This window comes from Hippocampus guttulatus, chromosome 21, assembly GCF_054856545.1.
Source record: "Hippocampus guttulatus isolate MCC_2025c chromosome 21, RoL_Hgut_1.0, whole genome shotgun sequence".
Lineage (NCBI taxonomy): Eukaryota > Metazoa > Chordata > Actinopteri > Syngnathiformes > Syngnathidae > Hippocampus > Hippocampus guttulatus.
The window spans coordinates 4497130-4520167 of NC_141281.1; the positions used below are offsets into that span (position 1 = coordinate 4497130).

At 42.8% G+C, this 23038-nt stretch overlaps 3 protein-coding genes and 1 long non-coding RNA gene across 6 annotated transcripts; 2 read left to right on the forward strand and 2 right to left on the reverse strand.

The window, feature by feature from the left end:
- Nucleotides 1-3061: 3061 nt before the first annotated feature.
- On the reverse strand, nt 3062-12728 carry nsmaf (neutral sphingomyelinase (N-SMase) activation associated factor). The gene is made up of 31 exons (XM_086102015.1): nt 12608-12728; nt 11247-11333; nt 10800-10878; nt 10508-10569; nt 10226-10262; nt 10060-10110; nt 9852-9923; nt 9672-9719; nt 9549-9601; nt 9332-9461; nt 9152-9223; nt 8973-9081; nt 8619-8795; nt 8215-8294; nt 8010-8100; nt 7849-7912; nt 7640-7691; nt 7289-7409; nt 6942-7073; nt 6825-6867; nt 6518-6684; nt 6316-6427; nt 6179-6237; nt 6039-6106; nt 5521-5588; nt 5317-5440; nt 5153-5236; nt 4554-4704; nt 4300-4402; nt 4066-4175; nt 3062-3938 (listed from the first exon to the last, which is right to left on the reverse strand). The coding sequence occupies exons 1-31, from the start codon at nt 12643-12645 to the stop codon at nt 3844-3846; spliced, it is 2739 nt and encodes a 912-aa protein (XP_085958141.1). The 5' UTR covers nt 12646-12728; the 3' UTR covers nt 3062-3843.
- Nucleotides 12729-12977: 249 nt separating this feature from the next.
- slc35d4 (solute carrier family 35 member D4) lies at nt 12978-17596 on the forward strand. Its single transcript, XM_086102016.1, has 15 exons — nt 12978-13183; nt 14325-14371; nt 14503-14580; nt 14664-14745; nt 14835-14912; nt 15109-15134; nt 15209-15260; nt 15333-15381; nt 15479-15524; nt 15604-15639; nt 15716-15750; nt 15847-15916; nt 16628-16721; nt 16844-16908; nt 17407-17596. The coding sequence occupies exons 1-15, from the start codon at nt 13112-13114 to the stop codon at nt 17510-17512; spliced, it is 936 nt and encodes a 311-aa protein (XP_085958142.1). The 5' UTR covers nt 12978-13111; the 3' UTR covers nt 17513-17596.
- Nucleotides 17597-17720: 124 nt separating this feature from the next.
- rbbp8 (retinoblastoma binding protein 8) lies at nt 17721-22984 on the reverse strand. Of its 3 annotated transcripts, XM_086102639.1 has the most exons (19): nt 22611-22984; nt 22260-22386; nt 22081-22123; nt 21856-21951; nt 21612-21703; nt 21325-21394; nt 20981-21150; nt 20780-20869; nt 20461-20525; nt 20294-20358; nt 19921-20188; nt 19682-19826; nt 19488-19576; nt 19166-19274; nt 18950-19075; nt 18536-18578; nt 18266-18446; nt 18003-18144; nt 17721-17925 (listed from the first exon to the last, which is right to left on the reverse strand). In XM_086102639.1, the coding sequence occupies exons 2-19, from the start codon at nt 22348-22350 to the stop codon at nt 17828-17830; spliced, it is 1983 nt and encodes a 660-aa protein (XP_085958765.1). In that variant the 5' UTR covers nt 22351-22386; nt 22611-22984; the 3' UTR covers nt 17721-17827. The 3 variants fall into 3 exon arrangements, with proteins under 3 accessions (XP_085958765.1, XP_085958766.1, XP_085958764.1); XM_086102640.1 differs by having other exon boundaries at nt 18266-18353; nt 22260-22984; XM_086102638.1 differs by having other exon boundaries at nt 22260-22984.
- Nucleotides 20129-21155, forward strand: LOC147186808 (uncharacterized). Its single transcript, XR_015099076.1, has 3 exons — nt 20129-20211; nt 20310-20399; nt 21057-21155. It is a non-coding gene; the product is annotated as an uncharacterized LOC147186808 (long non-coding RNA).
- Nucleotides 22985-23038: the final 54 nt, after the last annotated feature.

The window sequence follows — 23038 nt, forward strand, 5'->3', positions numbered from 1 at the left end:
GGTCCAAAAACCACTCACTATACTATGTCGTTTTTTTTCGGAACAAAAACGCCTTACTATACTATGTTGTTTTTTTCGGGCCAAAAACGCCTTACTATACTATGTCGTTTTTTTCAGGCCAAAAACGCCTTACTATATATACTATGTCGTTTTTTTCGGGCCAAAAACGCCTTACTATACTGTCGTTTTTTTCGGGCCAAAAACGCCTTACTATATACACTATGTCGTTTTTTTCGGCTATATACGACTTACTATACTATGTCGTTTTTTTCGGTCCAAAAACCACTTACTATACTATGTCGGTTTTTTCGGAACAAAAACGCCTTACTATACTATGTCGTTTTTTTCGGCTATAAACGCCTTACTATGTCGTTTTTTTCAGGCCAAAAAGCCTTACTATACTGTCGTTTTTTTCAGGCCAAAAACGCCTAACTATACTATGTCGTTTTTTTCAGGCCAAAAACGCCTTGGTATACTATGTCGTTTTTTTCGGACAAAAAACGCCTTACTATACTATGTCGTTTTTTTCGGGTCAAAAACGCCTTATTATACTATGTCGTTTTTTTCGGGCCAAAAACGCCTTACTATACTATGTCGTTTTTTCCGGCTATAAACGCCTTACTATACATGGTCGTTCCTTTCGGCCAAAAACGCCTTACTATACTATGTCGTTTTTTTCGGGCCAAAAACGCCTTACTTTACTATGTCGTTTTTTTCGGTCCAAAAACCACTTACTATATATACTATGTCATTTTTTTCGGGCCAAAAACGCCTTACTATACTATGTCATTTTTTCGGCTAAAAATGCCTTACTATATATACTATGTCGTTTTTTTCGGCTAAAAACGCCTTACTATATACATGGTCGTTTTTTTTTCGGGCCAAAAACGCCTTACTATACTATGTCGTTTTTTTTCGGTCCAAAAACCACTTACTATATATACTGTCGTTTTTTTCGGTCCAAAAACCACTTACTATATATACTATGTCGTTTTTTTCGGGCCAAAAACGCCTTACTATACTATGTCGTTTTTTTTCGGTCCAAAAACCACTTACTATATATACTGTCGTTTTTTTCGGTCCAAAAACCACTTACTATACTATGTCGTTTTTTTTCGGAACAAAAACGCCTTACTATACTATGTCGTTTTTTTCGGGCCAAAAACGCCTTACTATACATGGTCGTTTTTTTCGGCTAAAAACGCCTTACTATACATAGTCGTTTTTTTCGTCTAAAAACACCTTACTACACATGGTCGTTTTATTCGCTGAAAACTCTACTACTCACTTACATGGTCTTTTTCGGTTAAAAACGGCGTACTATTCTTGGCTGGAAAAACGCTTTACAGTCCAGTACGTGGTCGTCTTTATTGATCTAACAACGCCTGAGGTGCTATGTAGCGATTTCATGACCTACCTGGTAGTCGAATGATAACTGCGTCACAGTGCAGAGGTGCATGGTCGATTTTTGCTCTGGCCTACCTGTGTTCGCAAAAACTTCCATGGCCATCCGTTTTTTGATCCTCTTCTCCGCACAACTCTTCATGCTCACGCTCACACCAAGGACCAATTCACAAAACGAATTACGATACTTGGTCGTCTTCTTTAGGCGAAAAACGCCTGAATGTTTTTTTTTTTTATTGGTCATATTGAGAGGCAATGTGGGATGCACACATGCTTCCTGGTAGTCGATTGGTATGTTCGTCTGTGTCACAAAGCGGAGGTGCATGGTTAAATCCTGGCTCCGATATTCCTGCGTCTTCTTTGAAACCTACGTGGCCATTATTTTCTGATCCTCTTCGTGTTCACACTCACACCAAGGAACAATTCAAAAAACACTTAGCTATACATGGTCGTTTTTGGGGGCTTAAAACGCCTTACGATACATGGTTGTTTTTTTCGGCAAAAAAATGCCTTAATATATCGGGTCGTTTTGTTGGCCAAAAAACGCCTGACTATACGTCGTCATTTTTTTCGGCTAAAAATGCCTTATGATACACATTGTCGTTATTTTTCGGCAAAAACGCTTTACTATACGTAGTCATTTTTTTAAGCTAAAATCGCCTGGTCGTTTTTTTCCGTCTTTTTTTGGGGCTAAAAACGGCTTACTATACATGGTGTTTTTTTTCGGCTAAAAACGCCTTACTATACATGGTCGTTTTTTCGGCTAAAAACGCCTTACGCATGGTCGTTTTTTACGGCCTTTTTTTTGGGCTAAAAATGCCTTACTATACATGGTCGTTTTTTTCGGTCCTTTTTTTCGGCTAAAAACGCCTTACTATTCATGGTTGTTTTTTTCGGCTAAAAATGCCTTACTATACATGGTGGTTTTTTTCGGCTAAAAACGCCTTACTATACATGGTCGTTTTTTTTTCAGCTAAAAACGCCTTCCTATACATGGTCGGTTTTTTTCGGCTAAAAACACCTTACTATACATGGTCGTTTTTTTCGGCTAAAAACGCCTTACTATACATGGTCGTTTCTTTCGGTCTTTTTTTTCGGCTAAAAACGCCTTACTATGCATGGTCGTTTCTTTCGGTCTTTTTTTTCGGCTAAAAACACCTTACTATACATGGTCATTTTTTCCGTCTTTTTTTTCGGCTAAAAACGCTTTACTATACATGGTCGTTTTTTTCAGTCTTTTTTTTCGGCTAAAAATGGCTGACTATACATGGTGGTTTTTGGGAGGGGGGGGGGGGGTCTAAAAGCTCCTTCCTACACATGGTCGTCCTTTTTGGCTGTAAAATGAGGAAGAGAAAATCCGAGGAAAGTTAAGGGGGGTGGTTTTGGTCTACCTTTTGCCACATAAAATATGAATGATGAAGTTTTTCTTTTTGATTGCATCTTCAGCCATCTTAAGACCTAACTCAACTTACACTCTGCTCCTGTGCCCTCTTTGAAATGTCTCATAATTGCACATGTAATTCATCTAAATCGAAATAAAAGTGAAACAAAAAAATGTAAATCACAATTTAAAGAATTTTTTATAAAAGAAAACGTCAATAGGCTTTCCAAAATGGCTGTGAAAAATCATGCTAAATATTAAAGTGAGAAACACCTGTTGTCTTCCAAATAACTTTATTCCTGTACTTTTATCTATCTAACTATATCTATATATATATGCGCACGCACGCACACACACACACGCCCTGCTAGATCTACCTGGCAATCTGTAATTCGACAACTTCAATTTCACTCATTCGGAATGACGACCAGTTGGACTCAATTTTCATAATCGTGCATGGAAATGTAATCGGATGTAAGTACAGTCTAGAGCAGGGGTGTCAAACTCAGGTCCTGGAGGCCCGCTGTCCTGCATGTTTTCCAAGTCTCCCTGTTGCAACACACCTGATTCAAATGAACAGGTTCAATGTCAGGCTTCCGCAGAGCTTGCTGATGATCTGATCATTTGAATCAGGTGTGTTGCAACAGGGAGACTTGGAAAACATGCAGGACAGCGGCCCTCCAGGACCGGAGTTTTGAGTCTGGTCTGGAGTAAAGCGCAGCAGGCAAAGATTTGTTTTTGTATCACTATGCAAATAAACATCTGAGCAGCATACAGTCTAAGCGTCATTCATACTGCAATAAATGCCCACAGTATGGAGCTTTAGAAACACAGGATGTCAAAAAATAAAATAAAGCAAAAAAGAAAGCTCTAGCAGCTTCTTTTTGTCATGGACAAAACTGCATTTGGATATTTTTTTCTCAATGTCCAGATTGCCACACACCAACGTAGACCCTCTGTGTCTAACCATTTGCTGAAGATTTGGGGGTCTCGACGCTTTCCCATTGCCTCGCATCAATGGCTTCATTTTTCCCCAAATGTTCTTCAGAGTCTGCGCACTAATCGTGCAGCTTCCAGTAGATGACCTCTCCGTCCTCTCCGCCTGTGATCACTGTGGCACGCAGCTCATTCATCCACATGGCTGTGACAGCACCTTGAAGCACAAAGGACGGACGCACGTGGAATGACTCAATGAGATCCCAGACGCACAGGACATGACCATTTCTTTGACTTCACCGTGTCACTGCCGTGCGTGTGTTTGTGGCGGGGGACAGATGCACCTGAATGTGCCGAGATCCTGGCGGTGACGGTGTTGCTCATCAAGTCCCATAGCAGGAGGTTACCTGACTGGCCCCCGCACAGCACAGAGTTTCCGTCCCAGCGGAAACACCTGAAACGAGCCAAATTGGGTGGGCGCGGGGTGGGGGGGGGGGGGGGTGATAACAGTTTATTTGGATTTGATCCCACAGTTACTTTGGAAACTCATGTTTGCTTGGTGGACAACATGACGACACCTGAGCTCCTCGTCCGATTTCACGGACGAGATCACCATTCCCGTCTGAACGTCAGTGACCTTCATGAAGGAATCGGCGCCAATGCTGAGGACGTGTCGACTGTCTAAATAGAAGAAACCACTTGAGTATTCGTCGTCAGTTGCTTGCTTCCTTCCAGTCTGGTTAAAAGGACTACAGCATGTACAGCTGTTTTCTTGCAAGTACATTTTAGGAGGGTGTTAATTAATCCTTTCCATAATAACAACCCAACTGACCTGGACTGAAAGACACACGGTGGACGGTGGCAGCGTGGCAGTCGACTTGCTGAAGGGTTCGGTAGGCGTCCGTGTCCCAGATGGTGACGGCCCCGTCTTTGCATCCTGACACCAGCAGAGTCCCCGAAGGATTCAGACCAATAGCGTTCACCTGCGTTTTGGGACGGTAAAACCCATTGAGACGAACCTTTTTATATTCCCGGAGGAATGTTAACGTCGTTGCTTTTAAAGGACATTCACCATCCACAATGTTACATCATGTGCAAGAGAACTTCATATTCTTAAATTCTCAATGTTTTGCTTTGATTCAACACAAAGAGAATGAGTCCACTTTCATGGAGAGTACAGAATATGCATCATAGTGAGAAGCTGAAATTCTGAGCATTTGAACAATTCTAAAAAGGCACCAAAAACAAAGTGTGTGTGTGTGTGTGTGTCTATACATCTCAAAAATTATTCTTCAATAATTTGATAATTGATTCTTCGGTATCCAAGTAAACAAAGTTCGGATCCTGGTCATGCAACAAAGAGAACAAACTCTGAAGTCAAGGTGCCGCCATATTTGTCATCACGTCATGATTACGAGACGGCCAACTCACCCCGGCGTCATGTTCCAACTCAGCCAGCAGCTCAAAATGTGATCTCTTGCGACCGCACAAAACGTGAGGCTCACACTGCCACACCTGAAATGCAAAAAATGACGAAGCACGTGTTCGGACCGCTCCCCACAAGTGAAATACTCGACGGGCGAGTATCTCCTCACCTTGACCGTAGAATCCCAGGACGCCGTGAAGAGCTTGTCGTCGGACCAAAGCACTTTACTGACGGCGTCGTCATGACCCATCAGCGTGTCCTGTCGCCTTCCATATGGGATGGAATAGAAATAACTAGACGGCAGGAAAGAGCAGGTGACCGTGAGCCGCAAAAATTCAACATCCATAAACTGGACTTCCCGTACGTTACATACACATTATTGTCCCAGGAGGAACACACCACCATTTGACCGTCAGCCAGCATCAGGCATGATGACAAAGCCTGAAAGACACAGTTGAGAGGCTTTGATTCCAGTGTCATGCTATTTCCATGAACACTTCGCGTGACCCAAAAATGTGTTGATGCGCCCCAACCTGCGCCTAAGTCACGTGTAAGTGTCAGCAACAGGCGGTGACAACTACAAAGTCAACTTGAATGAACAACTAACAGAAATCTTAGCGAAATAGAATACAAATAGAAATATCTTCATTTACTTACTAGGATCAATAAAAGTGTTCATGTATGCATCTCGATATCTTATCGGGGGGTTTTCATGTGAGATGATTTTTGACCTGTTGGCCTTCGTTGCTTACCCACAAATATTATCAGCTGAGCCGGAGTGCTTATAGTCCTTTTTTTTAAGACAGGAAAAAAAACCACCACTGTACACAACCTTTTTTTTTTTTTTTGCGAATTATTGCTCAAAATAATAATACAATAAAAACGACTTACCATATTAGAGAAAGACACACTCCTCTGAAAGTCCTTCAGCTCTTTGGAGAACATCTTAAGCGTCGAGTCTGAAACACGCCGGAGCAAAAAAAAAAAAATCAACCGAGTGGCAGACATATTGACTATCTTGCCACTTGTACCTCGGGATGTGCTGAAAACGGAAGCGCCGTCTCGGGTGACGGTGATGGCCGTCACCGCGCTACGCGTTCAGGACAAGAGAAATCATGAAGTGAAGTAACGGCAGCTTAACCAGGCGGGGTGCGCCGAGCTCACGTACTCTTTATGGATCTTGTGTCTGGAGGCTGGTGTCAGACGGCCCATGTTTGACCACGCCAGCTTCCGGCTCTCCTCTGTCAGGTCCTCGAAGGAGGAGTCCTCATTCAGAGAGCCTGGGAACCGCGAGGAACATTCACATTTAACAAAAGGCACGCTTGCACCGACGAAAGCTACGTCATGCCAATGGAGAAATAAACCCCGACCCGAGGTGAGTTCGCTGATGGGCGATGTGAGGCTGGGGCTCCTGGTGATGTTGGGCGACCTTGCCACGATCCTCTGAGGGTGAGGGGTGGTGAAGAGTTGCCTGGGAGTCTGACCAAACTCCAGTATTTGAATCAGCATGGCCACCCTCTGGTCCGGGTCCTCCAGACTTGACAAACGCACAACGTGGCGCCGTAAGAGCAAGTTAAGTTCCCGACTGCACATCACTTCACTCCTTGCACTCTTTATGTTAAAACCTGAGTGCAAAAAAAAGCTTTATTTATGATTCATGCGCCCTTGGTTTCTTACCTGTCATAGTCGATGCCACCTTCATAGGTCAGTGGGTGAAATACTGGGAGATGACACCACTCTTAGCTTATGCCGCATGTGTCGGGGTTTGATGATGATGATGATGATTTATTTTACCATTATGGGCCCCGACTGCTTCGCTTCCTCTCTGCTTGAAACCAAACACCAAATCGATCCACTCGTGCAGGTGCTCCGACACGTACTGACTCTCCAGTGCCATCTTGTGCTTCTGCAAGAAATCCTGAGCATCTGGAGAGGAGAGAGCAGAGATTTAATTTGCGGCCCTTCTCCAGCTCATAATCTCTCCGATCTCCCGGCGAGGATCGATGCTTCGGCAGCCATAATCAAGGGCACCCGAGCCTGTTCTTCGCTAAAGTGTTCCGTCCTCGCTCGCGGCGTGTACACAAGCGGCCCACTGTGATCCCAGCGAGGAGAAGTAGGGTCAGAAAACGGCAGGAAGTTACCCGAGGCCCAGGGTGGGAGGTGGACATCGCCGACAAAGCTTCCGTTCTGCCGCCGACCCAGCTCAAGGCGCAGGTGATTTTCCAAGAAGCTCGCGTCATCCCCGTAAAATTCCGGAATTAACTAAGGGATAAAAGACGAAAAGGATTTGCGAGCATCCATTGAAATTCATCGCAAAGTACAAATGACACGTCGCTCCAGAAAGTATGCGGTGCAAATTGGACGCGGCGTGATTAGTTTGATGAGGTGCGTCCCCGATAGAAGAAAAAATAATAATTCAGAAGAACAATATCAGCAAATTAGACACTTGAAGACAATGTTCAAAGTAGCCGAGCATAAAATCAACGCTGTACCTCTTTAAAGTCCGTTGCCCCATCTAAGCAGTTTTTCCACGTTTCACCAATGCTGCAAAGAGATAAACGCGCCGTTCAGAGCAGTTGCCAGCCTTCCCGTTTGAATGGCAGCAATCCAGTCACGCCAAATACAGTCGAGCCTTGCATTTCACGAAGCCCCCCCCCCCAAAAAAAACATTCATGATTGTAATCACGGCAACGTCGGTCACCTGTTAAACATGCGATCCGCATGGTCAAAGCGGCCATTCTGCAGACACAACATGTGTTCTGGAGCTGTGGGGAAGGGAACCGAAACACACCATTTTAATTACAATCCAAAAAAAATTGAGCGCTCGCTACTGCGGTTTTATGCGCCTTGTGAGCGACTGACCTACTCTGACCAGGTAGAAAAGAACGTAGCCGGGAGAGGAGTAGTGGCTGCCGTACATGAAGCGAGGCTCGGGCATGCCTCGGAAGCGGCACTGACAAACAGAGGTCGGAGCGCAACTTACACTCTGCCGTGGATGCCGCTTTTTGGATTTCAGTTCGTTGAGAGCGTAATGCGCTGCGGTTCTACGCGACAAGGGCAATCTCACCAAGAGCCGATCCAGCCGCTCTTTGTTTAACGCTCCGACTGGTTTGCTGAGGTCCCTGAACGTGGCTGCATTTGTCAGATCTGAAAGGCATCAAGGAAGATTACAGAGATTCTTTTCTGCACGTGCATCAAGCAAGATTCAAACTACAAATACTGTACAATGTCTCTACGTACTCACAACAGACCAACAGCCCAGATTTTTGAGGTTACCAAGCCTGTCTTCAAGCCTTCCTATCCAACCACTGTGATCATGCGACACACATCAGGTTCTTGCTATTTTATTTTATTTACTTTTTGAACTGATGCTGCGCTTTTAACTGGGCCCGCCCAACCTGACGTCAAAAGCTACTGCGCGACAAGACTCGCAAAGAACACGTGTGTTGTACGCCTCTGCCGTCAACGCACCCAGTTGCACGCTCGTGTAGTCGGCGATGACCCAAGGGAAGACGGGGTACTGCGAGAGGTCGTTGCAGCTGCGGTCGGCGAGGTTGTTGAGGTGGAGCAGATACTGGTAGTTACTCAGGTGGCCGCGCTGCCACTGCAGCATGTAACTCTCGGCTGTGTGCTCCGTCATGTGGTTCTCTGCAGGGCGGGGGGGAGGAAACATAGCAGTCGTGAGGTATAAGGTTGCTGTAGCACGATAGCTCCAATTTCTTGTATGTTTGACGGTCATTTCAGAAGGAAGCGATCCGATTCGGATTCTGTTGTTTCCAGTAAGAGGATTGTTCGGGATTTATTCCCGGCATGGCATTTACTCACCCAGGAATGTGGCAATGAAGTAATAAATTTCATCTCGGTCCGCCGCGTTGTAAAACTTGAGATAGATGTCGGAGCAGAAGTCGTTCTCGGAACAGAACACTTCGAGCCCCTGCAAGAGAGAAGAGACACGTGCATGTAAAGATCGCGTTGATGCACCGGACAGGAGTTGTCGCACTCACCAGGGGTCTGAGACCGTGTCTTCTTTTGTAGATCCGCCGGACTTGATGCAGTTTGATCTGAAGGACCTGCTCCTGAAGCGAAAAGGCGACGGCATCATTCATGGGCTGCGCCGCGCTGCACCGCGCAGCCCGCAAGAACTCAAAGCAGAGGGAGCCACGCGTTCGGGCATATCAGCTCACCGGATAGCCGTTGAGTGGTTGAAAGTAGAGATTCTCGTTTGTAACGCAGACGTGGCCGGGATTGGATACCAGAGGCAGGACCATCTCCACCGCGCACTCCATGTGAGGCATCTCGGCAACGCTCTGAAAGCTTGACGTCGCCAACGAATACATCAGACACTCTTTTTCGTACTGTGCGTTTCCCAGCACAAAGCACAAATCGCAACAGTGCACAAACCAGAACTTGTCGAACGCTGTCCTTGCCAGTCGGGACTGAAGATTGGCTGTAATCTAGAAAAGAAAGCACGCCAATGAGGAAATTGGACGCCAGTTAAACAAACATCAGCGTGCGTGAAGTCACCATTGCGGTCTGGTCACCAAGCTTTTCCAGACAGGATGCTCGATGCAGCTGGGGAAAAAGATACAAAAAAAATAATAAAAAATCAAGAACAAATACAAGCAGCAGAGAGATGCACGTACTCTCACTCCCGAAGAGCTAAATGGACAAGACTTTCCAAATCTTTCAGAATGACCCACGTACTTGATGTAAAGTTTGAACGACATCCTCGGTTTTACGCCACACTTCCAGCTCAAAGTTGACAGTCTTCGTGCCCTTTCAATTGAAGCAATGGAATTTAGTGAGTCAAAGAAAATCACACTCGTTCGGCAGGGTGGACACAATTTAATCGTCACTGCAAAAACGGCAAAAGCCAACGGATCATCCGACGGCATGCTCACACCAGACTTACCCGCTCGTTTCTGTAGGGTGAAACGACACAGTTTTCTTTGATGTATATAACCTGCCGCGAAAGGGAGAAATGTTTACTTTTAGGACGCGACACTATTTGAGCAATTAAAAGTAGCTACGTTGGATGGGGGGGGGGGCGGGGGGGGGGGGGGGTTAGACACCCTTACCTGTTCACAGTGAATTAAAATGGAGGATGGTTTGGGTCTGTGAAAGGAAAACAAATATTAAAATGTGTGCGAGTGACAAAAAAAACCCCAATAACAATAATATATCATCTTAAATCATACTTAGTCTTGTTTTTATGATTAAATGCTCATCTTAAAACTGTGTCTCAAATGAACGGTAGTTGTGACAAATATGGTGAGGAGGAACAGAACCAGTTTGACCAACTCATTAAACAACGTGTGCCCTAAATGGGGAGATGAGACATACTTGTAATATATACTCACTCATTGAACGGGTTGGTCTCTTTTTCCACGAACTGAATTTGTTTACAGTCTCGCAATGGAATCTGCAGGCAAAGCCAATAATATCCATACTCTAATTATATATTGTATGTGTGTAGATATATAAATAGACAGTGGACATCTGCTATTCGTGGGTGCAAGTAGCAGAAATCCACATAACTGAACCTTTTTTTTTTTTTAAACAAAAATATTACAATACAGTTCACCATACTGTTTTTAAACAGTTGCTTTTCTCCCGTCAGATGCGTGCCATGATATTCAATTCAAAACAAACCTTTAAAATTGGCTGCGTAAAATCTTCCGGGTCAAAAATGACTGATCTGGAACAGACCTTAAATGAGCCTCGGATTTTTCTGGAAGGGAAAGAAGTGACACATTTTAGCAAAGAGAGTGAAAAGCATTATGCAAATATATTGTCTGACACGATAGAGGATGTTTACATCGGTATACGTTTAAAAATAGTGAATTCAGTTCTAAAGCTTTGCGAGTGTGTTTTTCTTTTTCATTTCACTCTGCTCTTCCCACTCAATAAAACATCTTCCACAACATATCCCATTTCTGATCTTGTACAAACTGACCGACATGCAAGCGGGTCACACACCTCATTTGCTCAGTGGAATTCTTTGTGTTTGGCAGATGACTGACTTGGATTGTGTTTGAACATCTTAAAACAAAATATTATCACCAACGCTGGTGATAGTAGAACATAAGAGTACATCACCTCTTCTTAGCTGAGCCTCTTGTCACATTGTATGCAGTGTGCTGTTCAAAATAATACTCTTCCAAATCTAATAACAAGAGAGAAAATCTGGAGAAAAGAAAAAATAAACATCACTCTTACGTCACCGGTGAAGATACAAACGGTGAATGATCCTATGGTAAATGGGACATCTTATTCACACTCAACAGTTACACCTCTCCACTTTGTCAGGGCTTGCAATGTGACGTCATTTCACAGCATTGCAGCAGAGCAATTAATTCTCAATCATTGCAAAAACTTGGATGGTGTGTCATACTGGATGTTCAGGTTTGAGAGCTTTTAACTGTACCAACGGTGCTTATTGAATGAAACAATGACGTGATGTCTTTTTTTTTGTCAAGCTGTTTTGTTCAGCCCGGGTTGTTTTCTGCTATCACTTCCGTTTTTTTTTTTAGGAAATAAAGGTTTCCAATATTTGTTTTTAAATGCATTCATTTAAATTACATCAATCAACCAAACACATTTTTTCAAATTGCTTGAATACCCATGACACTAATTTATAAGATTTAGAATTCAAATATTTATCATTATCGCACAAACATACAGTACGTAGCTGTTGTTAGCAAACGAAAAAAAAGTACTGCAGTAAATATCTTATATTCTAACGTGATGGGGAAAAACTATTTGCACGTCATTGGAATAAATATTTGAGTAACAAAACGTATGCTCGTTAAATAGGTGTTCTTGGTAGCATCAGTTAACGGAATACATTATAAAACTCACAACGTAACTAATGCAACCTCAAGAGCCGGATCACATTGAATATGCATACAAGTAGTATATTCTTTTCTTTTTTTAAGTTTATGATGATGCGTATAGTTGAAACGGTGTACAACTGCACAGCATGGTAGTCGTCAAAATGTCAGCCCCTTTTGTAGCTGAATAAATTGCTAAAGTCAATGTCCATCTGTGTATTGCAACAACATTCGACCAGAATAAACGTGGCATTTACAATTACCTTGAATAGAAAAAAGCTTTTCATATTTTGTCATTTGGTGCCTCATGACAAAGACCAAGCGTATCGAATGTTGTCCTGTCAACATCCTGAAAGTCACTTGGGAGTGGGTAGCGTTTTGCAGTACTGTAAATGCTTGCCACAGCAAAGACTGTCTTGGTCCGAGCGACCGGTCGACTTCCACATTTGCATCGCTGCAAACACGTTAATTAATATTAGCGGTAGACGGACGTTCTGCATCTGTCATAAGCGTATTGCCCCACCGGTATAACTTAGTTGAAATGCAAATTCATCCGCACTTTTGAAAACCCACTATTGCACCACGCACAGTGACACGGCGCGACGCGAAAACAGCAGGAGCACTTACCTTTCCTTGGTTCGCTCTTTAGTCTTGAAAAATGCCATGACTGTCCTACATCCTTGTGTGGGATCCAAGCAGCTCAGTCACACGGCTGTAAACAAGGAAACGTCCTGCAAACCACGTGACCGTATATATGCGATCTTTGTGTAATACAGAACATTCTATAGAACACTATTTCAAAATATGCCGATTTAACAATTATGCCTCGGAAATACATATAAAATGAAATATATGATATAATCGTATTTATTCTGTAACCGAGTGTTATAAAGGTGGCAGTAATTCATTCATCTTCCAGCGGCAAAATGTCTCATGGGATGCGTCTGCGCAAGTTATCTTCATTGAATAGACAATCTTAGGCTGGCGACGTCTTGACGTGTCAAATTGCCTGTGACGGCAGAGAGAAGTTTCCGAGTGCGATATGTGTACAGTACTTTGAAAGCATGCGAAGAATATTGCTATATTAGTTTTTTGCGCTGCTGAAGTCATGCTGCGTTTGGGCAGGTCGAAATGCAGTGGAAACGAAATTTCGGCGGCCTCGCCTTTAGCTTCTTTTTTATTGTGTCGTATTTCACAAATAAGGTGAGTACCTGACAAATATCACCTTTGTGGAGGAAACGATGACTTTTTTTATTATTAGATCGTATTTGGGTCATAAATGGTTTGTCTGTTTTAAACAGCATTCACTTTATTAAACTTTTTTGTTCATGGGGTTTCAACGGTGAGATGAAAATGAAGCAGTTTCTACTTCCTCGTACAGTATCTACGCACTGCACCTGCGCTATCAAAATTTGGCTTTGTTTTATTTATTGATGTATTGAGAATAATATTTCTGCCATTTCACTTCAGCAAATAACGTGAACAAAAGATATTTAAGGAAGCACAGTGATATTCCAAGTCGATCATTTTAAAGACACATTTTGCTGTAGCTCTTGTATTGAATGGCATAGGATTGCGCAAGTGCAATTGGTAAATGCGCCTCAAATCTGGCGCTATATTTAAATTATTTTTCAAGGCAACAAATATAAAAAGTAAGACTTAACCCGCTTATGTACTCTTATAACATTTCGCACAAAAATCTGGAGCTCCTTTGAATAAGTCCACTATCGGGCCTCTGTCAGGAAGAAGTCAGTCAACAAGAATAATATTGAGACCCACTAAAATTGTTTTACTTTCTTTTCATCAGTCACGTAAGCTTTAATGAGACACTTGAGTTGACACGTGGCTTTTGTGTTTTGTGGCTGTGCCATAGGTTATTGATCTGGGGAAATGAATTATTAATTTTTTTCCACAAAAAAATTAGAATTAATATAATTTGGTAATAAGTGATGGGGAAGTACCTATACCAGATGTCGGTATCGGCCTTATTTCAAGATATTGGTCACTTGTGACAAATTAAGACTCACCGGTAAATGGGGCTTGACTGTGGCAATCTGACAAATCTGTGAATGATCATACGCATCAGAAAGAAATACAAGTCTTTGTTCACATTTATCTTCCGTTGTGGTAATTAAAATTTGCATGTATTAAAAGTACTGGTGGTATCGGTACTCTGTATCTGTTTGTACTGAAGACTTAATACGCTTGTAGTGGTATCAGTTTGGAAAAACATTCAAACCAAATTTGACGCTTTAGAAGTCCGTTTTACTTGACTTAATCAAAGTACTTTTCAATGCCTTTTTCTCCAAATGTTCACTTCTAATGGCGTGGATATCTTTTTCAGTTTGTCCTGTCTGTAATGAAATTCACCTACCCAACTTTATTTCAAGGGTGAGTGGTATATTTAACGGTGGCATTTTATTATTGCGTGCTTGTGACCTTTAGCGGGGCTGAAACAATTGATCACAAAGTGGTCTTTTATAGTAGAGAAAGTACTCATTTCTTCCATGTCTCGCTCGAAGATGGCAGACATTTATCGGGGCGCTCCTGCTCCTGCTTTCGGGCAAGCTGGGATGGGTGGAAATGAGCCGCATCTCCAGGTACACGACCTTCACTACTCAGTCATTTACATTCAACTCCATCTGCTTGAGCATGTTTGATCCATTTCAACACTGCCTTTCAGATCGGCTGCCTTTGCCTGGTTTCCAGGCTCCCTCCTGTTTGTAGGAAACATTTACGCAGGCTCCAGAGCTCTATCACGTCTGGTGAGTCACACGCTAGCTCTTCAGTGGGGCTTCTCATGTGCTATATGTCGCGATGGATTGAATGATGTCACATTTCTTTCACCTTGCAGGAGATTCCTTTCTTCTTCACCCTGCAGAACTCCTCGCATGTTGTCAGTTATGTCATCTCGAAGGCTGTTCATAGAGAGGTAAGAGTATGTGAAACACTGCCTCTCTGGGGAAACAAGGTTGGGTCAGGGGTAAATTCGGGTGTGTTTTCGCCATGACAGAAATGCTAAAAAAACAACTTTTTAAAAAATGGATTAATCAAGTACAGAGTCACCATGAATGTATTCAATGAAACATGTCTTTCATATACAATTTCATTTTTCTCTCTAATCACAGAAAATTGAGTGGCTGAAATTTATCAGGTGTGTAATGTTTTTTTTTTTTTTGTGCGTGTTTGACATGAAATAAGAACCCAATCTGCTTTTTCCTCTGTTAGTGTATGCCTCATGCTAATTTCAGCCATCAACCTCCCTGCCTATGATCCCCAGGTAACTATTTGGTGATTTGCGTACCGCCTTTATTATTTTTCACTGAATTGATGAGACTGTCTTATGTTGTAGTTTGACTTCACCGGTTACATGTGGGCCATCGCACATCTAGTCTGTGTCGGTAAGACTTGACTTCTAAGTGCATACTTTTCAAGCATCCCATGAGCGCATGTCCACTTGTGACCTAACTTTGACTGTTCATTTGATTGCCCTTTCAGGGGCTTACAGGGTGTTTCAAGTTCACTACAAATCCAGTAATTTGAGGTAAGGGTGAGCCCATATTTGATTGCAGTCGAAGCAATATTCCAATTCTAATTGGCCACAACGTTATTTTCCGGTGTAGCGACATTGAGCAACAATGTGTGAACTACTTGTTCAGGTAAGGGCAACGCTTTTGGAACAATGTCGTAATTATAATAGCAACATTTGAGACTAAAGTGAGGTCTTTGGAACAGCGTTCTGCTTCTGGCAATGGCCGCTCACCCAACAGGTGAGAATGTCTTGCTCTCGGCCCCTCCTAACGTATCGAAATCTTTTATGTTGGACGGTGGCTACACTTTGCCCACTGACCTTCGTTCCTCCTCAGGTGACCTCATGAGTGCCTTGGAGTTCCCCTCCCTTCAGTCCTACTCCTTTCGCGGGGGCTGCTGTGCAAGGTGACCCCACCATAGCCACTCACCGCGACTTACACCTACGATGTCATGGATAAGAGACAGTTTACGTTCAAATATTTCGTGTTTCCCTACTTTCTGTACAACTCGCCCTTCCCCAACAAGTAGCTGAACAGTAAATTCACAGGAGCTATATTCTTCGCTTTGAAGCATGTCCACCCATCCTTGGCCTTTCTGTGACTCTTCCAGTCCTGCTGTAAATCTGTGGCAACCTCTTTAGCTCAATGCCCTCGGAGAACAGCTGTTTGATGCCTCGCAATGGTGAGGTACTGTTGATCGATCTCATCTTGGTCTCATGGTGCCAAAATGTGCAAAGCACGAGGAAGAGGGCTGGCTTGATTCCTAATCTAATTCAACCAGGAAATGTCAATTTAAGGTTCACCGCATTGTTTTCAATTCCACAGTTCATTTCCTCGTTCGAGAACAGGAAGTTGTGCAAAACGTAGTTTGGAGAAAGTCACATTCAGCTAACCAGCAAAGATTCTAGTACATTTCGGGTTCATCCTGTAATTAAAAGTATCGCTAACATTTCGGGAGTAAAATAATTTGACAACAAGTCATACGCACCAAAATAATACCTTTGCCATGTTCCTGAGCAAGCATGCAGCAGTACCTTGGTGATCGTCATTCGCTTCCGACCTAATTGGAAAAGAAGAATAAATAGATCAGTATATTGATTGCATTGTCCTTTCACAGTGCCTTGCTGGGCTTCTTGCTGCTTTTGGCCACGGTCAAACTAAAAAGTGGTTTGTCTCTCCAGCACTTTGCAGTGTGGATTTTTATGGCCAAGGTAAACACGACCAACAACACCAAAATTACATATCAATCAAGTGTTCACTTGTACTAAGAGGCAGATGTAACACACACACACTAGTTTGGCACAATACCACATCAGTGTATTCTTTCTACCAGGTTTCTGCCATGTTCCTGTCGCCTCTTATTTTCTATATGGACATGAATACCCCATCAATGATTTGGTAAGTGGCAAGTTTAGCAGACAAATGAATTGATTATTGCCGTGTTTCCCAACCTTTATTAAGCCAAGACATCTTTTTGAAAGAGAAAAATCTCACAGAAAAAAAGCCAGCAAGCCATAATGTCACCAAAGCGCATGAATACTTAAGTCGTGATGACCTTGTCCCAGTTTACTCGCACATTGCCCAGTGTGAAATGTAGGTCTGATGAATTGAACACAAAGATGACATACCTGCAGGAAGCCACACCTTTTTCTGGGTCTTATGAATGGCAGCAGATGAACACACGTTTATTGTTCCATCTGCCACCTAATGGAAGAGCATGTACAGTCATTATTCTGCCAGCCAATATACCGTATGTCACTTGCATAAAGAGTTGAACGACTTTGTGGTACGATGGTTGGGAATCACTGCTCTACTGGCTATTTCCTGTTTTTACGTTGAAGCAAATTTGTCTTTGTTTTGAACTGCCTTCGTCGTCATTTGTTGTTCTGGTTGCAGTATGGCGGTCAGTCATGTGAGCGAGGCTTTGCTGGTGTATTTCGAGAGAGGAATGTCAGCACATCCGGACAGACCAAAAACCTACACTTCCTCAACAAACGTTTAGGTCATTTAAGCTCTGTTTTAATATTTGTATTTGCTTTTTTTGTTGCTGTGAAAAGCTAAAGACCAAATAAAATATTTGTTCACATATTGCACCCTTATTTTTGAGGTAATTTTGCGATGAAAGCCATTATTTGCAGTTACTTACACCCAAAGTAAAAATTATAGCCTGAAGGAAGGGTTAAAAAAAATATGTAGTCACATTTCATATGCAAGATATATATAATTTTTTTATTCGACATGCCCGAGTGACACTAGGGAGAAAAAAAGTGGGCGGCGACAGCGTGTTATGAATCGTGACACGCTACTTCTTGTATGCTCAGCTCTCCTGCTGGCTATTCTTTGGGGAGAAGAGAGCAGCGAATGGCTGTTTTCTCCTCAAACGAGACTGCGGCATCTGCTCCTCCTTGATATAACCTAGACAAGCAGAGCGCAAGGTCACTTGGTCACATGTGACCATTTTCATGAACAGAGCGGGAAAGGCGTCTCCTTACCCCTTTCTATGCACGTCTGTGTCGATGGGAATCCGACTTCCCAGAAGTTCTCCGGAGTGCTGGGAGGAATGAAGCGATGGCGGTGCCGAGAGCATTCGGACAATTTCTTCACTTTTTCCTCCTCTGGGAGATGGGCGTAATACTAGCAGAGGGAGAGCCAAACGCATAGCAAGTTGATTTTTGAAAGGCCACCTGAAATCCTGCGTGTGCTGCACAAGACGCCCAAAAATAAATAAATAAAATAAATAAAAAAAGAGACTTACAACTTCACATTCTTTGCAGGTGGTGCCTTTTAGTTTTCTTCTCTCGTCTTTCTTGCGAACCACCGCCGCGTGCGCAAATGTTGGGTGCCTAATCCAAGCGCAAACTTTTGTAAATGAGGCCACATACGTTTCATCATTTGGCATCAACTCGTGTGAGGCAAAATAAGATGAGGGCGGGTGTCTGTAGTTAGAGTCACACCGATAGAAGCAAACATCTTACAAAATGTAAATGTCTTGGTTGTTTTAACATGAAAGAAAAAAATTGCTCACTGCACTTTGCGCACTCGTGGAGACTTCTCTGGAGACTCTTTTTCTAGTTGGAGAGACAGAAAGAAGCATCAAGTATTATTTTTAATAGTTTCGACACAAACTGTTAAAATTATGCATTCACGGGATGAGACGACATGAGGGAGAGATCCGATCCCAGAACTTCAAAAAAGGGAAATGATACAAATGATCGAGCTTTGACTGACACTTGTGTTGATTAATTTAACAATGTGTTCATTATTGTGTGCAAACTACAACTGCAATGATGAACATGCTGATTTAAAAAATACAAGAAGTTTCCTCTCGTTATATTAACCACTGTAGCTGAAATTGTAATACGGTTGTTGGCTGCACTTTATGTTGAAGGCCTTGCTGGTGGCGAGTGTCGATTTTATATACATACTGTACCGTACGTACCATCTTGCTCCTCCTCATCCTCAGATGGACAACTGGCAACTTGTGAAGTGTTGTAAGATATGTACTCCTCGTGGGCGGTGGTATCAAACATTCGATCCAGACTGTCGTTTGCCTTGTCGCCAATTCCTTGGTACGAAAAATACGAGAGTTATTCTTCAGCGTCCGCCTTTGACAAGAAATGCCGAAGGGACTGCGAACAGGATGAGAGCGCTTCACCTGACACACCGTGCTCATCCTCGTCCTTTTCGCCTCGACCTTGGAGTAAACTGTGACTGATCCAAGTGCAGTCGCTATCAAGTAATTCTTCACGTTGCTGTTCTTTATCCTTGCAAACACAGGACACCAATTGAACTAGTGACACTAGTGAATGACTGGTGAATGACATTCATCCAAATAGCAACGGGGGTCAAATGCACCTCCTTGCAAGGATCACTTTTTTTTTTTCCTCCAAGTTGCTCACTGAGTGGAATCGCGCTTTAGCTAAGACGACGACCCAAAAAGATTTGGGCCACTCGGGGCTGATGTGACAGTTTTGTACCTCGTCCGCTCCTTGCTCGCTGTCATACATGGAGAGGGCAAGCGCGGGGTCGATGCTCCACATGTTCTCCACTGTGTGTTTCCTCTGTGCTGAGACAACGAAATTTGCAAGATGCAATGACAATGACGCGATTTTGTCGATGCTAATGATGTGCAAGCAACAACAAGAGCCAACAACCGCAAAAGCAAGCTTACCATTTTCCGGAAGAGCTCGTTTGTGCGTAGCACTCTGGACCTGAGGGTGGTTCCGTCTGCGGTGATCTTCTTTTGGTATCTTGTTTGGCTTCTTGAAAGCTGGACTTCCACAGTCAACATTTAAAGCTTGGTCGAGAGTTTGAACCTGTTTACAGATGTTTAAAATCGGACTTAAATCCTATCCTATCCCATAAGCATGTTCATGTTGCCATATTCTATGGTGAGGATAAACGGCAAACCCTGCTGCCAGGTGGCTCCGTGAAGCTTTGAGCCTTCATGGTCTTGCAGGTTTGTTTCATCGGCTCCACTCGGGCATCCAATTTCTTCCCATTGACACGGTCGCACGTTTCGCCGTCCTCCAGCCCCTTTGCTTCATCATCATCCTTTGTTGTTTTGTCTTTGCCAAGATCGCCAATATCGGTCAGCTTCTCACCACGAGGGAGAAGAGATGAGGACTTTGAATCTGGACTGTGGATGGGTGCGGACAGCGAAGACGTACGACGAGGCCTACGCAAGGGGACACAAAGAAGGTTTGAATTGTAAAGGTCTTGAAATATAACGCGTGATATATTCTCTTCCTGTTTCGAAAAGAATTAACATTTTGGTTCTGACTTTGGACGAACATCAGATGACCGGGATGGTTTTGAGCTGAATTGCTTTCCTTCAGCTGTGGTTTTCTGAGAAGAGAAAATCGAAGTCGGAGAGAAAGATCGGAGATGTAAGTCAAAGAAAATGATTGGAATGCATCCCTTGAAGACTGGGGCATGAACACAACCTACTATATGAAGTGTGTTGACAAGTTCCAGGCCGCATGTGTCTGCTATCACTCCGTTCTCCTCCTCTCCTGATATTAGACAACAATTTCAACAAACCCGCAGATTCAAATTCACTGACGCCGACATCAGCTGACAAATGAATCAACAGCGCCTCTGCCAGTTACTGAGAAATTAGCCCCCTCCCCCGCTTTTTTCTCAATTGCTTCGACACCTCTACTCAAGTCTACAAACAAAACAAGTATAAGCAGTGACTAAGAGGAACCCATAACAAACGAGTGTCATCCCAGACTCTAACTTACAATAACGCTGCTTGAAATCGTACCTAAAATCTGGGATGTTTCCATTTCACACGTGTTCGGAGCAAGCATCTGTGTTCTTTTAGCGAGTCTTGTAGTGTCACTTAATTCTTGATCTGAAAAGAAGCACACAAAACTCCAAGACTTCACCTTAATTTTAACTACATGTACTGCTTCAAATACCTTTCTCAGAGGCCAAAAAGGGATTTTTTTTTTCTTCAACTGACCTTTGAAGAGTGCCCAATTGAAGTCCTCTGCATAGTGGACATGTCTGCTGTTGTCCGTGTATTTACGTTTCTTCAGTTTGTTGGCCACAGGAAGTGAGCTGGCCAGGACTGGAGAGTCTGGGATGATGCCATCTTCGTGTTCTGGGGAGAGGGCCACCTGCGGTTCGGAGCTAAGAGCAACGACATCACACACCTTCAGAGCTGAGTGAATTGAAAGTTGGAGCTTCCGAGTTTTGAAACAGCCTAAAGCGGACCACAAAAGCACGTGTGCAATTATTCTGAACAAATATAAATAATTGTGCAAAACCAGTGTTCAATGACAAACAATAACTGGACGCACTTACCACGTCTTTAATATTTGCAGCTCAGCTTGCAGTTTGCGGTTTTCATCTTCCAGGCATTTTCTTTCATACTCTGTTGAGAATACACACACACACACACACACACACACACATACATACACTCAACATTGAGAGAAGACAGTTATTGGCATGTTGTTGAATAAAAATATTGATTCTGTTTGATTCAAAAAAAATTGCATTGTATTTAGAAAATATAAGAACACAAGTAAAAAGCACTACAGATATACACACAGAGTATATTTAAACACAATAAATGCACAAACACTCACTCAGTTTGGCGATGGTTCGCTCGCTATGATCTTGCCATTTTTTCAAGTTTTCTTCCAAGGTTGCGCATCGATTGCATTCTTTCGTGCGCAGCCTGAAAGCGGGACGAAAGGTGGTCAGTCTTCACAAAAAGTGATACGAGTGAGAGTTCGGACTGTATTCTAGTTGTTAAAACAAAACAAAACAAAAAACAGCCTGACAAAATGTTTACATGTGATGTCGAGGGTTAGCGCTCTTTGGAGTTACCTGTCCTCCAAGAGACTATTGGCATCCTGCAGAGTTTTGGTTTGTTCCTTCAGCTCCTGGTTATGAGTATAAAACAGCTGGAGACTCTCTGCATCTCTGTGACAAAATAAACAGTTTGTCTTGAGTAAATCGAAGCTAAATCAAAATCATCTCAGCTAAATGTGGTAATATAACAGCTTCACTGTGATGTGATAATTCTTAAGAAAATAAAAATACAATACTCACAGACGGCGTTCTTTTTTCAACTTGCACACTTTTTCCTCAAGTTCTACAAGCAGAAACATACACAGTGTAACACCCAAAAAAATCAATTTCATTGCAGGTCTAATGTACAAATTTAACATCACTTCTCTACTCCCATGTGGTCCAGAACCTAGATTGTTGTCATGACAAAAATGTGTTACCTTGAAGTCCTTCTTGGTGACATTCCCTTAGTTGTAGCCATAAATTGTGAAAGGGGTCAGCAGGTTTGGGTGTGCTTGTTGGGCTGCTCATCCTCAGTTCACCGCAAACTCAACAAAATCAACCCTCCTGTATGCCAAAACCGTTTTCTTACTCAGTATATGCACATAATACGTCACCGTGTAACATTTTGGGGTGGATATGTGGTGGTAAGTAAAAAAGTACTGTACAAATATTTCATTTCTGTCCTTAAGTAGCTTTTAAAAGTGCCTGTACTTTACTTGGATACCGAATGTTTTTCTGATGTGTTTTTGTTTTTGCAACCCGCCACCTATTATTGTAACATCGGTTACCTGTACATAAACTGTAGACAAGGTGTTTGGAGACGACAGACAAGTCCATGAATGATGCTAAATTACGACGGGGAACGAAACGAACGATCTTATTTTTCATTTGGCAACATTAAGAATAACAACGATACACCTTCGGCACGCCAGACCTGTGTGCGTATTCCAAACTTTGTCGTCCTTTTTACAAAAATGACAAGCCAGATAGTACACGGTCATGCAAAAACGAGATTTTCTTCTATAGTACTATTTACGACAATGAATTTCAGAAGGTCATAAATGCTCCGTGCAGTTGTACTATTAGCATGTAAAATGCACGAAAATGTTCAAAAGGGTATGTTGCTGGTGAAAATAAAGTTCAAGTTCGCGCGCCGAAATGCATGCTGGGGGAAGGGTGTCGTTCTTCTTCTCGTATTCAATTCCAACTGTGATAG